This window comes from Hylobates moloch, unplaced genomic scaffold (genome assembly GCF_009828535.3).
Source record: "Hylobates moloch isolate HMO894 unplaced genomic scaffold, HMol_V3 SCAFFOLD_203, whole genome shotgun sequence".
In the NCBI taxonomy this organism is placed as follows: Eukaryota; Metazoa; Chordata; class Mammalia; order Primates; family Hylobatidae; genus Hylobates; species Hylobates moloch.
The window spans coordinates 8,993-35,919 of record NW_026652478.1 but is presented as its reverse complement, the minus strand read 5'-3'; the positions used below and the strand labels follow the sequence as shown (position 1 = coordinate 35,919).

Genomic DNA, 26,927 nt, shown 5'->3' with positions numbered 1-26,927 from the left:
TTTTCTTCATTCACATTTTTATTACACTTCTGAATATTTGTATAAGCGAGTAAACGGCTGAACCACATTCCAAGCCACAATCTTAAATATTTTAAATACTGATGAAACCTGGTTGTGATGAGCAAAAACAAAAACATTCTGTATACACATACCCCCACATACTCTTAAGATGTGAAACAGTACCGTGTTCCCTCCCTGTCTAACCATATTCCAAAACGTTGCCTGTCAATGTGACTGAATTGTAGCTGACATATAATTCCATTTCAGTGTCACATTATTAATCCCATAGTGAAAGAAATGTTTCTAAAACATGAAATTCTTTCTTACAAGAAAGCATGAAATAGGTATGAAACTATACTTATAGGGTTGAAATTTTAGTCATTTTAAAGGTCACTTTCTGCTTTATGGCACTGGGTTGCCTTTTCCAATATTTAAGTCTCAAATACACATTTAAAAAGAACTGTTATGACTAGTCAAGTCATACATGTCAAATTATACAAGATGCAGTCCCAGGAAAACACCAAAATACTTTAGGAAATGGAGCAGTGATGGCATATACAAAGGTTTATCACATGTCGATACTCTACATAAAATAATGCCAACACACCCTCATTTGATGGCTTCTGTTTTGGAACACGCTTGCCCTAAGGTTTTATTTACTTATTTTTATTTTTATTTTTTTGAGACAGAGTCTCACTCTGTCGCCCAGGCTGGAGTGCAGTGGAGCAATCTTGGCTCACTGCAAGCTCCAGCTTCTGGGTTCATGCCATTCTCCTGCCTCAGCCTCCCAAGTAGCTGGGACTACAGGCGCCCACCACCACGCCCGGCTAACTTTTTTGTATTTTTAGTAGAGATGGGGTTTCACCGTGTTAGCCAGGATGGTCTCAATGTCCTGACCTCGTGATCTGCCCGCCTCGGCCTCCCAAAGTGCTGGGATTACCAGCGTGAGCCACCACGCCCGGCCAAGGTTTTATTTTTTAATTAGCCTATGGCACTTACTTTATTTTCTAATTTTTTTCCAATCATAACAGTGAATGAAGAACCTTTATTTAAAAAAACTACCTGATGATTCCAATTATTGTTCATGTACAACTTTATTTAAAATGGCAATCTGAGTTGTCTTCCTGACATACTCTGTACCAAATCTTAGTACTCAGTTTCATCAAGTCCTTTGCCAATTCATATATTCAAAAGAAACATGATAAAATGTAAAAGGAGAATGGAGTGCGTTAAGGAATAATCAATAATTTAAGATTATCAATAATTTTGATATTAATATTAATTTCTTAGCTGTCCTACTTTAATGATTTTCACTGAAACTCTGGCACATCTTTAATAGTCTCATGACATTACTATTTAAATAAACATGATTTTCATCCAAATTATTTTATTCTTCTTCTTTTTTTTTCCTTTGGAGACAGGGTCTCGTTCTGTCGCCCAGGCTGGAGTGCAGTGGTGCGATCTTGGCTCTCTGGAACCTCCGCCTCCCAGGTTCAAGCAATCCTCCCGCCTCACCCTTCCAATTAGCTGGGACTACAGATGCCCACCACCACCCCCAGCTAATTTTTGTATTTTTAGTAGAGACAGGGTTTCACCAAGCTGGTCTCAAACTCTTGACCTCTGGTGATCTGCCCACCTCGGCCTCCCAAAGTGCTAGGATTACAGGTGTGAGCCACCGCACCTGGCCTATTTTATTCTTATTTATAATGGTTTTCTCAATTTGTAGCTTAAATTGAAAGTATTCGCAAAAATGAGAATAATTTGACTCTACTACATAAAGAAATAATTTTTCTATCCCAAATGAAGATAAAGTCACTTCTCACAAAATAAACATTAATTTAGCAGAATTAAGTTTCCTCCTATGGCATTTGATGCTTGAGTATTACCAAGGATCCATGCAATAGAGCACTAAATTTTGGAATTAGCTGAGAATGATCCCAAATTTCCTCTAGTAAACATAATTTTGGCCACAAATGAAGACAAAAGATAAAAGTAATTAATTCTAGAAGAACACCTCTCATCAGAAATTAATAGATCTTATTTAGGTTTCTAGGAAGCATTTAACTACATAAAACTTATAGGGAAAAATGGCCATATTTGAAAACTGCTACAAGGATCAATGCAGAGCACAGGATTGTAATGAGCAGAGTCACAGAACATACTAAAGAGGTATGGACAGTCAGTCCTACTGGAACCTGTAGAATCACATTCTTATATACCTATGGAGAGAGAGAGAGAGAAGTCAGACATTGAAAATGCATGTCATGGGCCCGGTGTGGTGGCTCATGCCTGTAATCCTAGCACTTCGGGAGGCCAAGGCGGGCAGATCGCTTGAGGTCAGGAGTTCGAAACCAGCCTGGCCAACATCTCTACTAAACCGTCTCTACTAAAAATACAAAAATTAGCCAGGTGTGGTGGCAGATGCCTGTAGTCCCAGGCCTGTAGGGAGGCTAAGGCAGAATAATCACTTGAACCCGGGAGGCAGAGGTTTGCAGTGAGCTGAGATCGCGCCACTGTACTCCAGCCTGGGAGACAGAGGAAGACTCCATCTCAAATAAATTAAATAAATAAATAAATAAAAATAGTAAAATAAAATGCATGTCATAAGGTGAGACCACTATTTCTTTGATTTTTAATTGGATATTTTTCTTTCCTTTTTCTTTTAAATATATTTCAGCCAGTGCTACACTACATGTAATATTATTGGTTTGAATGACTTTTGAATCTAACATTTCATTTAATGTTACAGAATCAGACTCAATTCCCACAATAATTTGTTAAATCTCATTAGTTCTGATTTTTCTGCTTTTTACATAAAGTATATTATTTTAAGAAAAGCTATATCCCAGTGTCACCTCTGTAATGAATGTAAACATTTACTTCCTCTTACCATGTTTCAAATTAGAATACAGAATTCTCTCTAAATTGAAGACTTAGAGGAAAAACATTAAAACAACAAAAAACTAAATTATTCTTTCATTCCCATTTGCCCTTCTCTCCCCAGATAGCTTTTAAAGCCTTGTTATTCACATATTGTACAACTGAATGTGACCTTTACTATGACTAGCAATGCAAAAGCTCCTGCATTCAACTCAGTTTCTATTTGCTATTTGGTTTTGAAGATAAAGGAGTTCAATGAAAAACATTGGGAAAGTTTATACTTTAAAAATAAGTTTTAAAAAACATTAACATGTAGGTAACTTGGGAATACTTTTTGTTTTCTTTTTGTAAATACCTGAATTATGATTTCACACCCCAAAAAATACAAGTAACCAACCCAATCTGCAACAAAGTGCTATCTGAAAACCGTCATTCAAAAAATGAATTTTCAACAATCCTTGGGATGGAATACCACCTTAGTAATGGCCACCTATTTTTCTGGTATATATAAAGATGAAATATATATAAAGTTGGCCGGGTGTGGTGGTTCATGCCTGTAATCCCAGCACTTTGGGAGGCTGAGGCAGGCAGATCACAAGGTAAGGAGTTTGAGACCAGCCTGGCCAACATAGTGAAACCCTGTCTCTACTAAAAATACAAAAATTAGCCGGGCATGGTGGCGTGTGCCTATAGTCCCAGTTACTCAGGAGGCTGAGGCAGGAGAATGACTTGAACCTGGGAGGCGGAGGTTGTGGTGAGCCGAGATCGTGCCACTGCACTCCAGCCTGGGCAACAGATCGAGACTCCGTGTCAAAACAAACAAACATATATATATATATATATATATATAGTGAAAAGCTATATTTAAAGTGTTAAATTATGACCTCTTATGGCAAGTTACAGAATTTTAAAGACAACTGAGGTCAGGTGTGGTGGCTCACGCCTGTAATCCCAGCACTTTGGGAGGCTGACGGGGGTGGATCACCTTAGGTCGGGAGTTTGAGACCAGCCTGACCAACAAGGTGAAAACCCGTCTCTACTAAAAATACAAAAATTAGCCAGGCATGGTGGCAGGTGCCTGTAGTCCCAGCTACTCGGGAGGCTGAGACAGGAGAACTGATTGAACCAGGGAGGTGGAGGTTGTAGTGAGCCAAGATTGCACCACTGCACTTCAGCCTGGGCGACAGAGCGAGACTCTTGTCTCAAAATAAATAAATAAATAAAGACAACTGAATTCAAAATGTTTTAAAAGGGTCACTACTTATCTTGTAGCAATGCACACTAATTTGCTAAATCAATAAATCATAAACATAAGCATACTCTTCATTGACATAATCAATCAAATGCACATCTCCAGATGTATTTTAGAGTTTGAGAAAAATTTTCAGGTACCATATGGTAATGGCAATCTACTCAAAAACAATTCTACACTGCATAAGATTGCAGAGTCATCCATCTTCCCAACTGTATGTTCAATGAAAGTTCCCCAACAAAAAACAGCAGTGCTTTGTAGTAACCCTTCGCCATAAGAAAAAACAGCTTTCTATATTAGAAAATGCTAATCCCAACTGGGCACGCTGGCTCGCACCTGTAATCCCAGCACTCTGGGAGGCCAAGCAAGGCGGATCACCTAAAGTCAGGAGTTTGAGACCAGCCTGGCTAACAGGGTGAAACCCTGCCTCTACCAAAAATACAAAAATTAGTTGGGTGTGGAGGCGGGCACCTGGAATCCTAGCTACTTGGGAGGCTGAGGCAGGAGAATCACTTGAACCTGGTAGGCGGAGGTTGCAGTGAGCTGAGATTGTGCCATTGCACTCCAGCCTGGGTGACAGAGCGAGACTCCGCCTAAAAAAAAAAAAAAAAATGCTAATCTCTTAAATGTGGCAGAAACATTACAGAAAGAGCTTTAAATGAGGCACATGATCTAAAAAACAACATAAAATATTAGCTTACTGATTTATACTTCATCTTGTTCCACTGGCAGATATCCTCATTCTCCAAAGCACAAGGGGCTGCCACTTCTGAGTGAGCCCAGCATTTCAAAATCGGGAACTCTGAGAAAAGTGGTAGAAAATGATGTCAGAAAACCTGTATTTGGACTCAAAGCTAGGCTTGTATTAAACCTCAACAGATAGAAGTTGTCAAACATTTTATTTAATACATTATGTATATGATCTGGACCCATCTATCACATTCTGTTATTTTAGCATATTTTTTATGTGAATGCCTAAGAAATTAGAAAATTACAAAAGTATTACAAAAGTTGAACATCACTTCTTTTTTTTTTTTTTTTTTGAGATGGAGTCTCACTCTGTCACCCAGGCTGGAATGCTGTGGTGCAATCTCGGCTCACTGCAACCTCCACCTCCTGGGTTCAAGCGATTCTCCCGCCTCAGCCTCCAGAGTAGCTGGGATTACAGGTGCCTGCCATTGCACCCAGCTAAATTTTGTATTTTTAGGAGAGATCGGGTTTCACCATCTTGGCAGGATGGTCTTGAACTCCTGACCTCGTGATCCACCCGCCTCAGCTTCCCAAAGTGCTGGGATTACAGGCGTGAGCCACTACGCCCGGCCGAACATGACTCTTAATGAATCTCATTGTACTCAAATTTGGGGCTGCTCTTAAAAATTTAATGTAAGAGGTACCTTTAATAGAAACAGAAAACAAGGTTGGATGAACAAAGCTAATATAATTGAACATTTTTAATTTTCTCATCATGAAAGGTATGATGGTAACAAATGTAGTATTAAAAACTTCCCATCTGTCGGTTTTTAGTAACAGCACTGCTAACTTTTTTTTTTTTTTTGAGACAGTCTCGCTCTGTCTCCCAGGCTGGACTGTAGTGGCGCGATCTCAGCTCACTGAAACCTCTGCCTCCCAGGTTCACGCGATTCTCGTGCCTCAGCCTCCCGAGTAGCTGGGATTACAGGCACATACCACCACACCTGGCTAATTTTTATATTTTTAGTAGAGACGGGGGTTTCACCATGTTGTCTAGGCTGGTTTCGAACTCCTGACCTCAACTGATCCGCCTGCCTCGGTCTCCCGAAGTGCTGGGATTACAGGTGTGATACACTGCACCTGGCCCCAGTGCTACTAACTTTTATAAACATTCTAAATCAACCCAAATTTGAAGACACAAAGAACCAAAAACTGAAAGGGGCTTCGTAAACTAAAGAAAATGTCTTGGCCAGGTGCTGTGGCTCACGCCTGTAATCCCAGCACTTTGGGAGGCTAAGGCGGGTGGATCACGAGGTCAGGAGTTCGAGACTAGCCTGGCCAACATAGTGAAACTCTGTCTCTACTAAAAATACAAAAATTAGCCAGGCATGGTGGCGCACGCCTGTAGTCCCAGCTACTCAGGAGGCTGAGGCAGGAGAGGCGGAGATTGTGGTGAGCCGAGATTGCACCACTGCACTCCAGCCTGGGCAAGAGAGCGAGACTCCGCCTCAAAAAAAAAAAAAAAGAAGAAAGAAAGAAAACATCTTGAGAAGACTGCAAACTGCAAAAGGTTTTTATTTTATTTTATTTTTGAGATGCAGTCTCGCTCTGTCACCCAGGATAAAGTGCAGTGGTGCAATCTCGGCTCACTGCAACCTCCGCCTCCTGGGTTCAAGTGATTCTCCTGCCTCCGCCTCCCAAGTAGCTGGGATTACAGACGCCTGCCACCTCGCCCAGCTAATTTTTTGTATTTTTAGTAGAGACGGGGTTTCACCATGTTGGTCAGGCTGGTCTTGAACTCCTGACCTCATGATCCACCCACCTCAGCCTCCCAAAGTGCTGGGATTACAGCCGTGAGCCACCATGCCCGGCAGCAAAAGCTAATTTTTCAGTTTACCCAAATTCCCACATAAAAACAGAAACGACAATTACGCAGCAAAATAAAAAACTCACAGACAAAATTTACAACAAAACTAGGTGATAAAATATCTTCCCAAACATCAAAATACATGCAAGTGGAAACAAAACATCAAAAGCCACAGAGTCCTGCAATACTGATAAGAAACAAAAAGCAACAGAGGGCAATGTGGACCAATGGCTGCAAAAAGAAACACATAGTACATGCCTACTAATATTAGATGGCTACTGAGAAGAGAACACAGCACTACCTATAGTTTTGTCAAAGGAATCAAACCTGAATCTGATCATACTTCTGGAGGCAGCTGCCAATTTCCAGTAAATAAAGAAGTATGAGGAACATGAGTCCAATTAGCAAAACCCCAGCGATGACCAACTCTACAGGTCAAATGGCCCAGGTTCTTTCAACAGATCAGTGTTGAAGAAAGGAAAGGGATAGAGAGAAACCTGTACATTAAAAGACTTAATGGAAATAATAGATTTTTATAAATGGACAAGACCTTAGTCTTGGTATAGTGTCTTGGAATGCCCATCTGGATGATAAACATATAAAGAACCATAAGGAAGTATTTAAAAGTCAGGACGGTGGGTTAGTCTTAGAGGGAAGGAGATGACAGTTGGGGCAGCGGAGTAAAGGACAGGGATGGCAAATGCATGTTTCTTTTTCTTTTAACTTTTTGATTGTAAATTAAAGCACACACATAAAAATCTACTCAAATACTCATGTCCTTTGTAGGGACATGGATGAAACTGGAAACCATCGTTCTCAGTAAACTATCGCAAGGACAAAAAAACCAAACACTGCATGTTCTCACTCATAGGTGAGAACTGAACAATGAGAACACATGGACACAGGAAGGGGAACATCACACTCCGGGGACTGTTGTGGGGTTGGGGGAGGGGGGAGGGACAGCATTAGGAGATATACCTAATGCTAAATGACGAGTTAATGGGTGCAGCAAACCAACATGGCACATGGATACATATGTAACAAACCTGCACATTGTGCACATGTACCCTAAAACCTAAAGTATAATAATAAAAATAAAAATTAAAAAAAAAATCTACTCAAATACACAGTTTAGTGAATTATTATAAGGCAAATACCCTTGTAACTACCACCTAGGTCAGGAAATAGAGCTCTGCCAGCCACCCTAGCAGAAGGAGAACTTGCCACCATACCTTTATTCTGATGTTTCAACCCTTAAAAAACACTTGGAGCCCTCACCTTGGTCACAAAACATCAACAAATCTGGTTGATTGACCACAATCGAGGCTTCTCCATCTTGACTGTGCGGCCGATGATAGCGGTAGTGCACAGGCAAAAAGGCTTGAAAACAGTCAATGCACTGTGAATCTCGTCTGGCATAAATGAGAACTTCAGACTCCTTGGACAAATAGTTAGGGGCCTCTATATCAAAATTTTCTGAAACCATCACTGCCTGTTCAAAAAGAAAATAAATATTAATCAAGAAGAAATGAATGAGGAAGATTTTTAAAAAGTTAAAACCAGAAGACTATATACAGATACACAGCAGTGTCAAATTTGCCCCCTTTATAAACAATTTCCATTCCCCTTCCATCCTCAATTTTAAGGAGAAAAACGCAAGACCAATTTATGCTTAATAAAAGTCTGCTTACTAAAAATAAACTGGGGAAATTATATTCTAGGGTACCAAATTTCCCCATAATAAAAATCATTCCTGTAATACTTTCTTATTAGTCTTTGTTTAGGTGACAAAACAGGTACCTAGGAACGGAGAAATTTCGTGAATATAGCATTATTCAATAAGTACAAAAACTATGACAAAAGGTTAAACCTGTATTGAGTTAAAATGATTGGTATCATTCTGACAATTTCCTGTTCTTCAGAGAAGCCAGTGAGACGGCAGTGAGTAAGAGCACTGCGGTCAGGAAGTCAAAGCAAAGGTCCGCACTCTTTCTAGAGAGGGTATAAAAAGTTAATGGAAAAAATAGTAACTGATTTCTTAAAATAATATGGTAAAAACTATTTTATAGAAAAGTATAGTATTCTACACCAAAAGTGAAAATGTACATGTGGCAGCAATTAGACCTAAGTTATAACATGTATGTTTATTTATTACATAGATATCCACATATACATACATATTTATGTACACACACTCACATATATCCACATACACACATAGGCATTATATACGTGACCTATGTATATATGTATGGATGTACACACACACACACACACACAACTTCTCTTCAGATTGTCCATGCAAAACCCTGGTATAACTCAGAGAAACAAACAGCATTAACTCCTTCCCATCACATCAAGCATCCTAACTTTCCTCTGACAGTGACACCAAGTGCTATGTTTTCTTTATATGTTGTTCCTTTTCAGTTAGTCATAGCAGGAACAGAACTCATTGGCAAAAGTCAAGGAATTATATCATCTCATGAGTCATAAGGGACTTTGGAAGTAATAAAATTAAACCACTGTCCCAGCAAAGGTATTTTTCAGGTATACCGTGACTGCTTGAATACTTTCCGTGACTGGAAGGAAGCTCATTACTATGAGTCATTTCGATCTATCTACTGTTATAAGGTTATTTCTTTTTCATGAGTAGAAACTTTATGTACTAGCCTATAACATTTACCAGTTGTTCTTGCTTACAATGTCTGCAATAAATTCGTTCCTTATTCCACTAGGGATCCTTCAATTATCAGAAGGCAACCATAGCCGCCGCCACGAAGTCTTCTCCTGACAAGGGAAACGTTCACAGTTCTCCTGGGTTCTCATGACACGGTTTCCAAATCATTCATCATATTAGCTGCCTTTGAAATACTCACAGAGTATAGTAGCAATATTATCTTCTGTAGGCAAAACTTGCATTAGCTTTTTGGCAGCCTTATCTCACTATGCTTTATATGTACTACTATTTTATTTTATTTTTTGAGACAGAGTCTCACTCTGTCACCCAGGCTGGAGTGCAGTGGCACAATCATGGTGCACTGCAGCCTTGACCTCCTGGGCTCAAGCGATTCTCCTGCCTCATCCTCCCAAAGAGCTGGGATAATAGGCATGAGCTGCCTATTCTTTTTTTTTTTTACCTAGCCTCTTCTTTTTTCTTTTTAAGACAAGGTCTCACTCTGTCACCCTGGCTGGAGTGCAGTGGCGTGATCACGGCTCACTGAAGTCTCAACCATCCAGGCTCAAGCAATCCTTCCACCTCAGCCTCCCAAGTAGCTGAGACTATAGACACACGCCACCACGCCCGGCTAAGTTTTTGTATTTTTAGTAGAGATTAGGTTTCACCATGTTGGCCAGGCTGGTCTCGAACTCCTGACCTCATGATCCTCCCGCCTCGGCCTCCCAAAGTGGGATTACAGGTGTGAGCCACCACGCCCAGCAGTTAATTAATTTTTAAACTTTTTGGTAGAGGTGGGGTCTCACTGTGTTGCCTGGGCTAGTTCAAACTCCTGGCCTCAAGCAATCTTCCCACCTCAGCCTCCCAAAGTGCTTGGATTACAGGTATGAGTCACTGAGCCCAGCCGTTTGTGATATTTCTGTCACACATCTTACTTGTACACATAGTATCAATGCTATGCTACATTGTTATTATTTTTGTCAATTATCTTGTAAAGAGATTGAAATAGTAAAAAAAAAAAAAAAAAAGGGAAGGAAGTCTTACATATTTACCCATGTAGTTACCACCTGTCATCATTAACTTTGCTCCTCTGGATGTAACATCTTTTTTCCTCTTACTACTTTAAACATTTTCTTTATCATTATTTTAAGCTATTTGATTATCATGTGCCTTGATATAGTTTTCTTCATGTTCCTTTTACTTTAGCATCTTACATATTTGAGTTTACAGTTTTCATTAAACTCAGAAAGTTTTCAGCCAATTTTTCTTCGAATATTTTTTCCATCCCTGCCTCTCACTTTACTCTTCGGGGACTCCAGTTACATGTCGGGCAAGCCACTTAGTTGTTACACAGTTCATTAATGCTCTGTTCACCTTGTAAATCTGTTTCTTATCTGTTTCACATTTTTGGTAGTTTCTATTGCAGTATCTTCAAGTTCCTTCATCTTTTCTTCTGCAATATTTGATCTGCCACTAACTTATCCAGTGTATTTTTCATTTCACACATTGTAGTCTTAATCTTTAGAAGTTCAATGCTGGTCGGGTGCGGTGGCTCACGCCTGTAATCCCAGCACTTTGGGAGGCCAAGGCGGGCGGATCACGAGGTCAGGGGATCGAGACCATCCTGGCTGACACGGTGAAACCCCATCTCTACTAAAAATACAAAAAATTAGCTGGGCGCGGTGGCAGGCGCCTGTAGTCCCAGCTACTACTGAGGCCGAGGCAGGAGAATGGCGTGAACCCGGGAGGCGGAGCTTGCAGTGAGCCGAGATTGCACCACTGCACTCCGGCCTGGGCGAAAAGAGTGAGACTCTGTCTCAAAAAAAAAAAAAAAAAAAAAAACCCAGAAGTTCAATGCTGACTTTTAAAAAATATCTTCCATATTTCTAGTTAAATTCTGAACACATGAGATGCAGTTACAGTAACTGTTTTAAGGGCCTGTTAATTATTATTGTTTTTTTAGATGGAGTTGGAATTTCCCTCTTGTTGCCCAGGCTGGAGTGCAATGGCACCATCTCAACTTACTGCAACCTCTGCCTCCCGGATTCAAGTGATTCTCCTGCCTCAGCCTCCAAGTAGCTAGGATTATAGGTGCCCACGACCACACCCAGCTAATTTTTTGTATTTTTAGTAGAGACGGAGTTTCACCATATTGGCCAGGCTGGTCTCGAACTCCTGACCTCATGTGATCCACCTGCCTCAGCCTCCCAAAGTGCTGGGATTATAGGCGTGAGCCACCAAGCCCGGCCTGCACCCTGTTAATTCTAACATCTGGGTCAATTCTGGATTGGTTTTAACTGATTGATTCACCTCCTCATTATAGGTCACTTTCCCCCCCCATCCTTGCTTAGCTGCTAATTTATTATTAGAGTCAAGAAATTGCTAATTTGATCTTGCTGGATATGTCTGTATTCCTATACACATTCTTGAGCTTTGTTTGGGAATGCAGATAAGTTACTTAGAAACAGTTTGATTTTTTTTTAAGGTTTTGTTCAGTTTGTGGCTAAGTATTCCCTGCTACTGAGTAAAAGTTCTGTTTTTCCATTGTTCAAGAAATTATAAGGCTTTTCTCAGTCTGGTTGCTGGGACGAGGTACTACGCCTGTCCCTGTGTGAGTGCCAGACACTGTTACCACTTGTTTTGTCAGACGGTTCTTTCCCCGGCATCAGGTAGTTTCCTAACATACACACACTGATAAATACTCAGCTACATACTTGAAAGGAACCTTCTGTTATTCCTGGAGTTCTGCCTCTGTGAAGTTCTCTCTCCTCTGGTACACTGTCTTGTGAATTCTAGTGACCTTGGCCTGCCCAGAATCTCAACTTTATCTCCTCAACTCAAGAAGTCCACTAGGCTCTGCTTGAGTTTCTCCTCCCTGCATTAAGCCTGAAAATATTCTCGAGGAAATAAGCTGGATGACAGTAGGGCTCACCTTACTTATTTCCCTTCTCTCGGATATCTCTGCCCTTCATTGCCTGATAGTCAATGAATTTTTTCATTATTTCATATATTTTGTCTATTTCTTGCTTGTTTCAAGTGAAACTAAATCTGTTACCTGTTCTCCACGTGACCAGAAGCAGAAGCCTTAATACTACATACTTTGGGCCGGGCGTGGTGGCTCACGCTGGTAATCCCAGCACTTTGGGAGGCCGAGGCGGGCGGATCACGAGGTCAGGAGATCAAGACCACGGTGAAACCCCGTCTCTACTAAAAATACAAAAAAATTAGCCGGGCGTGGTGGGGGGCACCTGTAGTCCCAGCTACTCGGAGAGGCTGAGGCAGGAGAATGGCATGAACCCGGGAGGCAGAGCTTGCAGTGAGCCGAGATCGCGCCACTGCACTCCAGCCTGGGTGACAGAGCGAGACTCTGTCTCAAAAAAAGAAAGAAGGAAAAAAAAAATACTACATACTTTGAGCAAAACTTACGGTTTCAAAAAGTGTTTCCATTTTGACCCACAAAACAGCAATTTTATATGTTTCAATCTAATATTATACTGCTTTCAAAGAATCTAAGAGACTTTTGATGAAAAAATATGTTTAATAATCCTACCTAAAAAAGTGAAATGAGGTTTATTTGATCTGCCTTATCCTTGGTGAACCTACTTAAGGCTTGCATTTATTTTCAAATTATTCACAAACCATCACAAACTCCTTACAAAGCATTTTGCTGGCACATCACTCATTTAATTTGGGCCCACAGTTCCATTTGCTGCAGCCAAAAATTTTATTTCCTAGAGCAGAGTCAAGACATTAATCCAGGTATACAGGCATCAATCAGTCCCTACATATAAATTCCTTCTACCCAGTCACACTTATTATATAACACTTAGCATAACAAAGTTTCTCTGTACAAGGAATTGGGCCACAATCTCAACTAGGCAGAAGGAAACAGCAACTAATATGTCAGGCATCAAATTCCATATATTTAAATGTCACAAATGTAACATCTATTTTTCTAGAAGTTTCCAAAATAAAGAAGTAAATACAAGGCTTATAATTAGGGATTAGAAGATTAGAAAGCAGAAAATCAAGATCAAGATAAACTTGTTAATCAATCTATAATGGCACTCTCTACCTGTACCCTTTTCTTCTAACAGTCAACCTTCAAACATCCAAATCTCATCCCCATCCAAAGGTATGAATTTTTGGGTAACCCCCATCCAAAAAACTTCCATTTTCTTAGAACATGGTAAGTGATTTTATTAAGTAGATTTAAATATGATTCCAACCCATATCCTTACAAGCCAAAAACTGTGTTGAAATTTGAAATCTATTATTTTAAATTTGAAAAGCCTCACTTAGAATTCATAATTCATTGAAGAAAAGAAATAAATGAGATCCTTCTGGCCAGTGGCTCACGCCTGTAATCCCAGCACTTTGGGAGGCCAAGGTGGGCAGATAACCTGAGGTCAGGAGTTCGAGATCAGCCAGGCCAACATCGTGAAACCCCACCTCTACTAAAAAAACAAAAATTAGCCGGGCATGGTGGCATGCACCTGTAATCCTAACTACTCGGGAGGCTGAGGCAGGAGCATTTGAACCAGGGAGGCAGAGGTTGCAGTGAGCCGAGATGGTGCCACTGCACTCCAGCCTAGGCAACAGAGACTCTGTCTCAAAAAAAAACAAAAAACAAAAAACAAAAAAAACACATTAAATTTTAAAAAAAATGAGGTCCTTCCATAATTGTATGTGTATGTAAACTGTCATACATACACAAATAACTGAGAACACACTTGCTGATTGGTAGTTGACATAGGCAGAATGTTATCACTGCATACCTTTTTATATCTACTCAATGAATCCATGAGAATGTAATTACTTATTCAAAAAAAATTAATAAAATAAATGGGTAAAGAAACTGGCCTAAACCATGATTAGAAATAAACTGCCATGATGAATAACTATAGATCCATCTATTTCACAGTTTTAAAAATTTGTAAGTAAATTACAATCTTATCAACTAAGACAGTGTCTCCCAAAATTTCTTAACAGAAATCACCTGGGTTACATATACCTACTGCGTACCCACAATAATTAAAAAAAAAAAAAGGAAATAATTTGGGTTCTTCAAACCAGATTTTGGGGCCCAATCTAGACCTACTGAATCAGGATTTCCCGGGAAGGCAATAATCTGTACAAAAGTGCCCCCAAGGAATTCTTATCAAAGTTGGGGAAACTTTTCTAACTACGGGGTAAGATTCAGGTCCAGCAAGGGCAACAACATTGCAACTAGACAATCTTGGATCCATTTACTGGCTCTTCCATTTACCTCTATGATTTTGGATAAGTTACTTGGCTTCTTTGTGCCTCACATTTTTTTTTTTTTTTTTGAGACAAAGTCTCATTCTGTCACCCAGGCTGGAGTGCAATGATGCGATCTCGGCTCACTGCAACCTCCATCTCCCAGGTTCAAGTGATTCTCCTGCCTCAGCCTCCCAAGTAGCTGGGATTACAGGCGCCCACCACCACACCTGGCTAATTTTTTGTACTTTTGTAGAAACGGGGTTTCACCATGTTGCCCAGGCTGGTTTCGAATTCCCAAGCTCAGGCAATCTGCCTGCCTTGGCCTCTCAAAGTGCTGGGATTACAGGCGTGAGCCACTGCACCCAGCCCTCAGTTTCCCTATATATAAAATGGAGATTCCACCTCCAGAGTTGTTATAAAGATTAATTTATGTAAAGGGTGTGGGACACGATCTTTCTTTTTAAAAGAAAATGAAGACATCTGGCATATAGACATCTATTAAATATTAGTTTCTTCTCCTCACATATCAAACTTACCCAGATGTTGGGGAATATGTCATTCTCATTGACAAAGTTACTGTTGAGGCACTATTTATTAATCATTAATTATCTCAAGACATACACATACACACAGATAATTTTCTTAGTCACTGAACTATGAACCACCTTAAAAAGTATTTAACTAGCTCAGTTTAGTTGGCTTATTCCTGACAAGAGTCACTCACTTGTCAAAGACTATGCCCATTCTATCTCTAAAAATGTCACTTTATACACTTTAACAAAATGAAAAGAAAACCTGGCCGGGCGCGGTGGCTCACGCTTGTAATCCCAGCACTTTGGGAGGCCGAGGCGGGCGGATCACGAGGTCAGGAGATCGAGACCACGGTGAAACCCCGTCTCTACTAAAAAATACAAAAAATTAGCCGGGTGTAGTGGCGGGCGCCTGTAGTCCCAGCTACTCGGAGAGGCTGAGGCAAGAGAATGGCGTGAACCCAGGAGGCAGAGCTTGCAGTGAGCCAAGATCGCGCCACTGTACTCCAGCCTGGGTGACAGAGCGAGACTCCGTCTCAAAAAAAAAAAAAAAAAGAAAAGAAAACCTATTTTTCCTTAATCCAAACTATAGCACCGCTAAATTCTCTCCCAAAAAATCCCCTAATAACTGTACCTCTGTTATGTTTCTCTCTCGTAATGAGGCCAGCTCATATGGATCCACATAAAGTCCTGCAGGAATGTCCTGTTTAATTAAGAGTCGGCATGTCTGTAAGTCCTCAATGCTTTCTCCAAACTTCACTTGGATTAAAAGGTCTCTGTAAGACAAGTACATTTAAAGTAAATCTCTTCATTCAGCTGTTAAATGAGATAACATAACACTGTATTCCTATTAGTGAAAACACTATATTTCAAAATCCATTTTCCAAAAGTAGATTATAAGGTCAAATGAAATATTTATAACATGTGAGAATCATCCATTAGATCTTTCATAATTCATGTCCTAAGCCACTATAGCATTATTGTAAACATAGACAAAGCTCAATGAAAAGGAATGGAATCCAATAACATTCACACAATTTTCAATAAAGGTACCAACGTAATTTAACGGAGAAAGGATAGTCTTTTCAACAAATGGCACTGAAACAACTGGATATTTACACAGAAAAAAATAGGCCAGAGGGCAGGCATGGTGGCTCATGCCTATAATCCTAGCACTTTGGAAGGCTGAGGCAGGTAGACTGCCTGAGCTCAGGAGTTTGAGACCAGCCTGGGTGACATGGAAAGACCCAGTCTCTACCAAAAATACAAAATTTAGCTGGGCATGGTTGCACATGCCTGTGCTCTAGCTACTCAGGAGGCTGAGGCAGGAGAATCTTTTGAGCCTGGGAGGTGGAGGGTGCAGTGAACCAAGACCATGCCCCTGTACTCCAGCCTGGGTGACAGAGCAAATCTCCATCTAAAAAAAAGAGAAAAGAAAAAATAGGCCAGGGATGGTGGCTCATGCTTGTAATCCTGGCACTTTGGGAGGCTGATGCAGGAGGATCGTTTGAAGCCAGGAGTTTGAGACCAGCCTAAGCAATATGGAGAGACCCCTGTCTCTAAAAAAAGTAAAAAAATTAGCCAGGCATGGTGATGTGTGCCTATAGTCCCAACTACAAGGGAGGGTGTGGTAGGATAATCTTTTGAGCCCAGGAGGTCGAGGCTGCAGTGAGCTCTGAGAGCACCACTATATTCCAGCTTGGGGGACAGAGACAAGACCCTGTCTCAAGAAAAAAAAAAAAAAGAGACAGAGAAGATATTTTTTAAAAAACTAAATGCAACTTTAAGAGATGAAGAATATAATTTCTTTTTTTTTTTTTTTTTTTTTTTTGAGACAGAGTCTCGCTCTGTCGCCCAGGCTGGAGTGCAGTGGCGCGATCTCGGCTCACTGCAAGCTCCGCCTCCCGGGTTCACGCCATTCTCCTGCCTCAGCCTCTCCGAGTAGCTGGGACTACAGGCGCCCGCCACCACGCCCGGCTAATTTTTTGTATTTTTAGTAGAGATGGGGTCTCACCGTGGTCTCGATCTCCTGACCTCGTGATCCGCCCGCCTCAGCCTCCCAAAGTGCTGGGATTACAAGCGTGAGCCACCGCGCCCGGCGAAGAATATAATTTCTGAAATAAAAACTTACCCAGATGTAATTAAAAGCCATTAGATGCTGAAGAAGAAAAGATCAGTGCCTTGGAGACAGAGCAACAGAAACTATCCACACTGAAGCACAGAGAGGAAAAAAGACCAGGGAGAAAAAAGGAACAGCCTCCATGGCCTTTAAGCAATATCAAGTAGTCTAGTATACATATATCTGGAGTTCCTAAAAAAGAGAAGAGAATGTAACAGAAAAAAAATGAAGATATAATGGCTGAACACTTTCTGAATTTCATAAAAATTATAAGTATACAAATCCAAGAAGCCAACCAACCCTCAGCAGGATAAATACAAAGAAAATCACATCAAGGCACATTATTATCCAGTCAATGGAAAACAATCTTAAAAGCTATCAATAATTATGGAGAGATTAACAAAGATAAGAATAAACTAGAAGATAATGGAGCAACTTATTTAAAGTACTAAAAGAAAAGAGGCTGTCAATCTAGAATTTTATATCCAGGAGGAAAATCCTTCAAAAATAAAGGCAAAATAAAGATTCAGACAAACACAAACTAAGAATTTGTCACTGCAAGAAATGACAGAAAGTAAATGATACTAGATAGAAACATAAATCTGTAAGAAAGATCAGAAATGATAAGTATGTGGGGGAATATAAAACACTTTTTTCTCATGTATTAATTGCTTTCAAACATGATTGCTAGACAAATTGGAGCCCTTGAGCATTGTTGGTGGGAATGTAAAATGATGTGGCCACTATGGAAAACTCTGACAGTTTTTCGAAAAATTACAATGGAATTATCATATGATCCAGCAATTCCACTTCTGGAATTAAAAGCAGGCATTTAAGAGCCAACCGTAAATCCTGTTCACAACAGCATTATTTGCAACAGCCAAAAGGCAGGAGCAACCAAAGTGCCCATCAACAATGAACAAATAAACAAAATGTGGTATAAACATACAATGGAATATTACTCAGCTTTAAAAAGAAGGGAAATTCTGACATACCCTAAAACATGAAGGAACTGTGAGAGCATCATGCTACGTGAAATAAGCTTCACAAACATTACATGATTCCACTTATATGAGGTACCCAGAGGAGTCAAATTCACAGAGACAAGAATGCTGGTTGCCAGGAGCGGAGAGAAGGAGGAATGGGTAGTTATTGCTCAGTAGGCAAGGAGTTTCAGTTGTACAAAATGAAGAGTTCTGTAAATGAATGGTGGTGATGGTAGCACAATAATGTGCATGTACTTGATGTCACTGAATTGTATGCTTAAAAATAGTTAAAATTAGGCTGGGCGTGGTGGCTCACACCTGTAATCCCAACACTTTGGGAGGCCAAGGCAGGCGGATCACGAGGTCAGGAGATAGAGACCAGCCTGGCCAACATGGTGAAATCCCATCTCTATTAAAAATACAAAAATTAGCTGGGTGTGGTGGCGGGCACCTGTAATCGGGAGGCTGAGGCAGGAGAATCACTTGAAACAGGGAGTCAGAAGTTGCAGTGAGCCAAGATCGTACCACTGCACTCCAGCCTGGCAACAGAGCGAGACTCCATATCAAAAAAAAAAAAAAAAGTTAAAATTGTAAATTTTATGTTATGGGTATTTTATCACAATTAAAATAAATAATGTGAAAAGTGACTGCTTAAAGAAAAACCAATAATAATATATTGTGGGGTTCATAACACAAGTAAAAAATAAAGTAAAATATGTGATGACAACAGCATAGAGTCTAGGAAGTGAGGAACGTCTCTGCCCGGCCGCCCCGTCTGGGAAGTGAGGAGCGCCTCTGCCTGGCGGCCCCCTCTGGGATGTGGGGAGCGCCTCTGCCCATCCGCCCCGTCTGGGATGTGGGGAGCGCCTCTGCCCAGCCGCCTCATCTGGGATGTGGGGAGCGCCTCTGCCTGGCGGCCCCCTCTGGGATGTGGGAAGCGCCTCTGCCCAGCCGCCCCGTCTGGGAGGTCTACCACGGAGGCCAGGCACAATGTGGGGGCTGGACGTGGTGGCTCACGCCTGTAGTCCCAGTACTCTGGGAGGCCGAGGCGGGTTGATCACTTGAGGCTAGGAGTTCGAGACCAGCCTGGCCAACATGGCGAAACATATGAAAAATACAACTGACCAACCAACCAACCAACCAACCAAGCGACAACAAAACAGGTCTACCCTGGAGTCGTACTCTAATTTTTTCCATTTTCCTCCCTTTCCGATCCTTTATCCCACTTTCTTTTTCTTCCTCTTCCTTCTTCTTCTTCTTTGTCAAATAGAGGATTGAGTTATTATCATTGATCCATACAAAGTCCCTCTCTCATTTATTTTCTTTAATTCCCACCCCCCATTTCTATTCCCCGTCTTCCCATGGGCAACCTTCCTAATATGTTTGATATGCATCTTTTTGTTTGTATGTACTTTTAGAAAATGTTTAAAAAAAAAAAAACAGCATAGAAAAGAGAAGGAGATGAAGCTATCCTGATAAAACAGTATCTGTGACATGGAACAAAATTATCTGAAGGTAGACTGTGATAGGTAATGATTGCACATTGTAAACCCTAAAGCAACAAATTAAAAACAGAGAGAGGTATAGCTAATCATCCAAAAATTGAGATAAAATAGAATGCTTAGTAGTCAATTTACCCAAAATAAGGCAAGAAAAAAAGGAGAAGACTAGATGCAACAAAGAGAAAAACAAATAGATAAAAAAGCAGCTAGACAGATTTAAACCGAACCAACCATATTAATATTTACATTAAAAATAAATGGTCTAATCACTCCAATTAGAACGCATAGACTGACAGATGGATAAAACAGCAACTCCTTTCACAGGCTCTTGGGATTTGGAAAGAAAAAAAAAGGCCACCCTGAAGTATATGCTATCTACAGGAAACACACTGAAGATAAAGGTGATAAAAGTAAAAGGACAAAAAAAGATATGCAAATATTAATAATAAATATGAGATGGCTATATTAATATTAGAATAAGGTGACTTCAGGACAAGGAATATTGTCAGTCATAAAGAAAGACATTACACAAAGAAAAAAGGGTCAATTCATCCAATTCATCAAGAAATTATCAAGAGCATCAAGAACAACCCTAAATGTAGCATACACACCCAAAAACAGAGCTTCATTTTTAAATTCTATTAAACATTAAAGGAATAAATAATACCAATGCTACACAAGCAGAAACTAGAGAAGAAAATGTTTCCCAAACTATTTGATAAGGCCGACAATGCCCTGACAGTGAAACCAGAATAAGGCATCACAACAGAGTTACAGGCCAATAGCCTTCATGAACATACAAGTAAAACTACTTAGCAAGTTATTGGCAAAACAGATCCAGATATGTTTCAAGAAGATAGTATCGCATGACCAAGGAGTAGGTTCACTATTGGAAACATCAATGTACTTCATCATATTAACAGAATAAAATATAAAAATTGTATGATCCTCTCAAAACAGAGGAAGAAAAGGTATCTGACAAAATTTAACACCCAATCATGAAAGAAAACTCTCGGGAAACTAGAAGCTTAAGATTAAGTCCTCAACTCATAAAAAGCTATTTACAAAAAACCTAACACAAATATACTTCATGGTGAAATAACTATACCCTTTTTTTTTCTTCTCAGATGGAGTCTTGCCTCGCTCTGTCGCCAGGCTGAAGTGCAGTGGCATAATCTCGGCTCACTGCAACTTCTGCCTCCTGGGTTCAGGCGATTCTCCTGCCTCAGCCTCCTGAGTAGCTGGGATTACAGGCGCCTACCACCACGCCCAGCTAATATTTTGTATTTTTAGTAGAGACGGGGTTTCACCATGTTTGCCAGGATGGTCTTGAACTCCCGACCTCGTGATCCGGCGGCCTCGGCCTCCCAAAGTGCTGGGATTACAGGCGTGAGCAATCACGCCCGGCTTAAAAAAATTTAAAAAAAAAATAAATGAATCAGAATTTATAAATCAAGTATCTGAGAATCATTTCAAAATAATCACCTTGCGAAGCTTCAGTTTGGGCAAGCTTTCTTAAGGAACAGTTTCCACACCTTTTTACCAGACTTTTAAAGATCTTCAATATGGGCAAATATTCATCTTTTGAAGATAATTTCTTTTTCGGAAACAGCTTGGTCATTTAGAATCAACTGTAGTAAGACATAGTGATTTAGAGTAGTGTATCATAGTACTTGAGATGGCTTTGAAGTATAATAGTACTAAATTAGAGTCAGAGCTCAATCACCCTAATTGCTACCAAATTACATAAATTCTTTGAGCTCTACCTCCCTCATCTGAAAAATAAGAAAAAATCATCTATCTCATGCCACTGTGAAGATTAAATGGAATATTGTATATATAGGCACTGGTTGTATATATAAAACGACCTCTGTATACGAGAGGGTGTGTGTAGGTTCTGTACAAGTACTATGCCATTTCATACAGGGAACTTGAGCATCGGAGGACTCTGGTGTCCTCAGGGGAGGTCCAGGAGGAACCAGTCCCCTCAGACACCAACGGACAACTGTACGTGGTAAACAATATAGATTTGTTTGCTTCTTTGCTCCACTCAGTTAATCATTATTTCAAAGTGTGAACCACATATGCCATCCCCGAGTAACTCTGAGGAAGCAAGTGATTTTTCTTTTTTCATTTTTTTTTTTTTTTTGAGACAGAGTCTTGCTCTGTTGCCCAGGCTGGAGTGCAGCGGCATGATCTTGGCTCACCACAACCTCCACCTCCCAGGTACAAGTGATTCTCCTGCCTCAGCCTCTGAAGTAGCTGGGACTACAGGTGTGTACCACCATGCCCAACTAATTTTTGTATTTTTAGTAGAGAACAGGGTTTCACTATGTTGGTCAGGCTGGTCTCGAACTCCTGATCATGTGATCCGCCCACCTCAGCCTCCCAAAGTGTTGGGATTACATATGAGAGCCACCACATCCGGCCTGATTTTTCAATTTATACATATTTCAACCATCAATTTTTTGCTCTCAATTATACGAGATATTATTTTAATAGAAATAGAAATCAATGGGCAACTTACCTGTGGAAACCATCTTTCAAAACTTCTTGCCTCAAAATAATTTCAGAACACATGGCCCTTATGCCTATAAGAACCAAAAGATATTTTTTAAAAAACAAAAGCACTGAATAAAATATTTAAATAATTAGAAAAGAGTTATTTTAGTATTCCAAATTGCCTAGAAAATCTAACCAACCTAAAAACAAAAACTTTTAAAATTTAAGCAATTTGAGACACATATATAAATCTACTTCCAATATAGCACTGTGGTTAAGAACAATGACTCTGGAGTTAGATTGCCTGATTTCAAATCCCAGTCTGTAACTTAATAGCTGTGTCAACTTTGGGCAAGATAGTTTATCTCTCTACTAGCTGTGATAAGAATTTAATGTATGTAGAAGCACTTAGAACAGTAGTAAGAATACATATTAAGTGTTCTACATAACTGTTTGTTATTAATATTACTTTATTCAGGTGACCCCAAGATGCCAAAAAGGAACAGGATGGCTAAAGAGCCAGGAAATCTCCATTTTAATCCTAGTTCACTGAAACTGTGTATCAGATAGATACATACTGGCAACTTCTATATTCTAACATCCATGCCTACAAAACTAGAAAAATGGTACACTTATGCCTTGTGGAGATGCTGGAAGGTTTAAAAAAAAAAAAAGCAAAGCTGGAGGCACATAAAGGTTCAATGGGTTCCACTGTAAACTTAGAATAAGCACAAATCTCAGTATACTGACTTCATCCAGATTCCAGACATTCAAGCTGTTAGAGCCAGGTGTGCCAGATCGCACCTGAGGTGGGAGGATTGCTTGAACCCAGGGGATGGGGGCTGCAGTGAGCTATGATTACACCACTGCACTCAAGCCTGGGTGACAGAGAGAGACATCATCTATCATCTTGTCTCTAAACACAAAAAAATAAAACTATTACTCAATGTAAGCATCTTAAAACTGTGAAAATTCAATTACTATTGACCAGCAACTCTGCCAGGCATTTGCTATGGAACTTTGTCCCATTTCAAAAGCTGTAAATCTGTGGGAAGAACATTTTAAAAACATACACAAGCCTGGACAACATAGCGAGACTCCATCTCCGTTAAGAAAAATACAAAAATTAGCTACTTAGGAGGCTGAGGTGGGAGGATGGCTTGAGGCCAGGAGGCAGAGGGAGGCTGCAGTGAGCAGAGATTGCACCACTGCACTCCAGCCTGGGTGACAAAGCCAGACCTTGTCTCAAAACAAACAAACAAACAAACAAACAAACAAACCCCAAACACATACAGAAAACTATATATTATTTACATAATCCTGTTACTATCATTGAATATTGCTGAATCCATTAGATGTATTTCTGAAAAGATGCATTAAGAAAAATGATGTGAAGGTGAAACTATCTGAAGGAATGAAAAAAGAATAGAAAAAAATAACGTTTGTTAAATAACATCTAACATGCTAGATCCCCTACTTGGTGCTTTCATATGTGTTTTAACTTTCACAATCTATAGCAAAATAAGCAAAATTACTGCCATTTGTTTGCAGGAGGAAACTTGAACTTCTAAAGCATTAGTAAATGGCCGCGGGTCATACAACTAACTACGTGACCGATTAGAAGAAAGGTTTGCCTGACTTTTAAAGCCTAAGATACTTTCACTTTCAACACGAAAATTGAAAGAAATTTTAGTGTTACAGCTCTTTTAGAATTTGTCTACTTACATTTCACTGAAAAATCTCCAACCCTCAAAAAAGAAATTGTATTTGCTTTGGAGAAGCATATGATCTTTTCCCAAATAAACAAATCCCAAATCCCATATGTATCTTGTACCAATCCAGATTTTTATTTGTTCTTTTTTTATTTTTATTTATTTATTTATTTTTTGAGACGGAGTCTCACTTTGTTGCCAGGCTGCAGTGCAGTGGCACGATCTTGGCTCACTGCAACCTCTGCCTCCTGGGTTCAAGCAATTCTCCTGCCTCAGCCTCTAGAGTAGCTGGGACTACAGGCACGCGCCACCACGCCCGGCTAATTCTTGTATTTTCAGTAGAGATGGAGTTTCACCACTTTGGCCAGGCTGGTCTCGATCTCCTGACCTGGCAATCTGCCCACCTCGGCCTTCCAAAATGCTGGGATTACAGGCATGGGCCACAGCGCCCAGCTAAGCAAGGCTGTGCCTCTTAAAAAAAAGAACAAACAGCCTGGGTGCGGTGACTCATGCCTGTAATCTCAGCGCTTTGGGAGGGCGAGGCAGGCAGATCACAAAGTCAACGGTTTAAGACCATCCTGGCCAACATGGTGAAACCCCGTCCTTACTAAAATACAAAAAATTAGCCGGGCGTCGTGGTGTGCACCTGTAGTCCCTACTACTTGGGAGGCTGAGGCAGGAGAATCGCTTGAACCTGGGAGGTGGAGGTTGCAATAAGCTGAGATTGTGCCACTACACTCCAGCCTGGCAACAGAGCGAGACTCTGTCTCAAAAAAAAAAAAAGAGACAAAGCGTTACTCTGTCACGCAAGCTGGAATGCAGCGGCATGATCACAGCTCACTGCAGCCTTCAACTTCTGGGCTCAAGCAATCCTCCCGCGTCGGCCTCCCAAGTAGCTAGGATTACAGGCCCACGCCACCACACCTGGCTACTTTTAAATTTTTTTGTAGAGACAGGGTCTTGCTATGTTTTCCAGGCTGGTCTTGAACTCTTGGCCTCAAGCAATCCTTCCACCTCAGCCTCCCAATGTGTTAGAATTTCAAATGCGAGCCACTGTGCCCAGCACAAATCCAGATTTTTCTTCATCATGTTTAATTTTAATGCGGGTAGGGTGGGAAGTGAGGACTACTATCCAACTATAAATTAAATTAGAAGAAAAATTTTGAACAGGCTTAAATTCTATTGGTATGTACACCAGACAGCAGTTCATCACTGGGACCGGAGGAAGGCTAATTTACAAATAGTACAGCAAATACTAGAATATTATGATTTTAAAGGCAAAAGTACCATTTTTAAAACGAATTTGTTGGATGTGAATTTACCTTCAACATTTTTCCTCTTAAATATTACTTTGGTTGTGGTGAACTGGCTCTGGAAATCGATTCCTTTTTACTTTTTTTTTTTTTTTTTTTGAGACAGAGTCTCCCTCTGTCACCCAGGCTGGAGTGCAATGGCGCGATCTTGGCTCACTGCAACCGCCGCCTACCTAGTTCAAGCGATTCTCCTGCCTTAGCCTCCCGAGTAGCTGGGACTACAGGCGCACACCATCACGCCCCGCTAATTTTGACCCCTTTTTAATTATACAATGCCAATGTTGGAATCCTCTACAGATTACCAAATCCAACAGTTTAAAAATCCTTCTGGCCGAGCATGGTGGTTCACATCTGTAATCCCGGCACTTTGGGAGGCTGAGGAGGGTGGATCACCTGAGGTCAGGAGTTCAAGACCAGCCTGACCAATATGGCGAAGCCCCGTCTCTACTACAAATACAAAAAAGTAGCTGGGCATGGTGACGGGCACCTGTAATAATCCCAGCTACTTGGGAGGCTGAAGCAGAAGAATTGCTTGAACTTGGGAAAGGCGGAGGTTGCAGTGAGCCGAGATCGCGCCATTGCACTCCAGCCTGGCAACAGAGTGAGACTCCATCTCAAAAAAAAAAAAAAAAAAAAAAAAAAAACTTCTTGGCCTCATAATCCTTTGTTTAGATAAACTTGAAAACCCAATATGTAAACACACAAGCAGAACTGCACTGATTGACAGATACTAAATGGATCTAAATGGTACCAAGGATGACAGAAATATCCTCATTTCACAGATGGAGAAACTTGTCGGGTTTATGCTTTAATCCCATCAAACCTTACCACTTTATTGTAATTATTCCCGCACTTGCCCGTCTCAGTAGTACAAGCAGTTTGCCAACTACTACTTGCACGAACAACTAGCAGTTTGCCACGGAGTCCTATATTCAGTTTGGGGATTCTCAGGCCTCCCAGGGCGCTCAGGCCTTGCTGGCCCCTTGGTGATCAGAAGCTCTGTGCAGCTCAAGAGCATCCCAAGACGCTTGACGGCTGACTTTCCTTCTCAGAACTTCAGTAACAGGGCGGCCAGTCCAGCCTGGGAACCGCAGGGCCCGAGCCCGACTCTCCCGGAGCCCCGGGATCCGCCGCAGACCAAAGCGCACGGGAGGGCAGGGGAGAGGAGGAGGGCACGCGGCTCCAGTGTTTGACCTCCTCCGGCTCGCCCTACTGATCTAGGTCCCGCCCCGGGTCCCCGCATCCCCGCAACCCGCGGAGAGGCCCGGGAGCCGGGACCGCTTCCCACGCTCTGGCCCCCCAGCCCCGGCGCACTCCGCAGCCCCGCCCCCCTTACCGGCGTCGGAGCGCGCGGCAGTGAAGGCCGCGGGGGGCCCGCGAGTGAGCCCGGTCGCCGCCCCGAGGAGCAGCCAGGCGACCGCCCGAACCGCCGCCACCCGAGCCGCCAGGACGCCGGAGGCCGGACGCCCGACAGGGGCGCGCGGGGCCAGGTGCGGACGCAGGAAGGGGCCTGGCCGCCCGCAGCTCCTACCGCGCGCTGCCCCAGATTTACCGGCCGGGACCGAGGGCTGGGTGCGCGGCCTAACGCCCGCGGTTCCCAGCTGCCGGCAGCCCCGGCCCCCAAGGCTTCCCGCGCGGCGGTCGTCCCCGCCCAGC

The 26,927-nt window shown here is 41.4% G+C and overlaps 1 protein-coding gene and 1 pseudogene across 2 annotated transcripts; one reads left to right on the top strand and one right to left on the bottom strand.

The window, feature by feature from the left end:
- Positions 1-26,927, bottom strand: PIGX (phosphatidylinositol glycan anchor biosynthesis class X). Of its 2 annotated transcripts, XM_058434983.1 has the most exons (7): positions 26,608-26,668; positions 22,272-22,335; positions 15,772-15,913; positions 7,968-8,181; positions 4,834-4,934; positions 4,652-4,725; positions 2,021-2,219 (listed from the first exon to the last, which is right to left on the bottom strand). In XM_058434983.1, the coding sequence occupies exons 2-7, from the start codon at positions 22,322-22,324 to the stop codon at positions 2,204-2,206; spliced, it is 600 nt and encodes a 199-aa protein (XP_058290966.1). In that variant the 5' UTR covers positions 22,325-22,335; positions 26,608-26,668; the 3' UTR covers positions 2,021-2,203. The 2 variants fall into 2 exon arrangements, with proteins under 2 accessions (XP_032003286.1, XP_058290966.1); XM_032147395.2 differs by lacking the exon at positions 4,652-4,725 and having other exon boundaries at positions 1-2,219; positions 26,608-26,927.
- On the top strand, positions 23,937-23,966 carry LOC116464126 (U7 small nuclear RNA; annotated as a pseudogene).

Bases quoted from the DNA above. Each gene is read 5' to 3' on its own strand.
- PIGX (XM_032147395.2), bottom strand. From the start codon at position 22,324: ATGTGTTCTGAAATTATTTTGAGGCAAGAAGTTTTGAAAGATGGTTTC. The intron at 4,935-7,967 runs GTGAGGGCTCCA...CACTTTTCTCAG, and splicing joins GTTGATGTTTTGTGACCAAG to AGTTCCCGATTTTGAAATGC. The intron at 2,220-4,833 runs GTAAGCTAATAT...CTCTCTCCATAG, and splicing joins ACAAGATGAAGTATAAATCA to GTATATAAGAATGTGATTCT.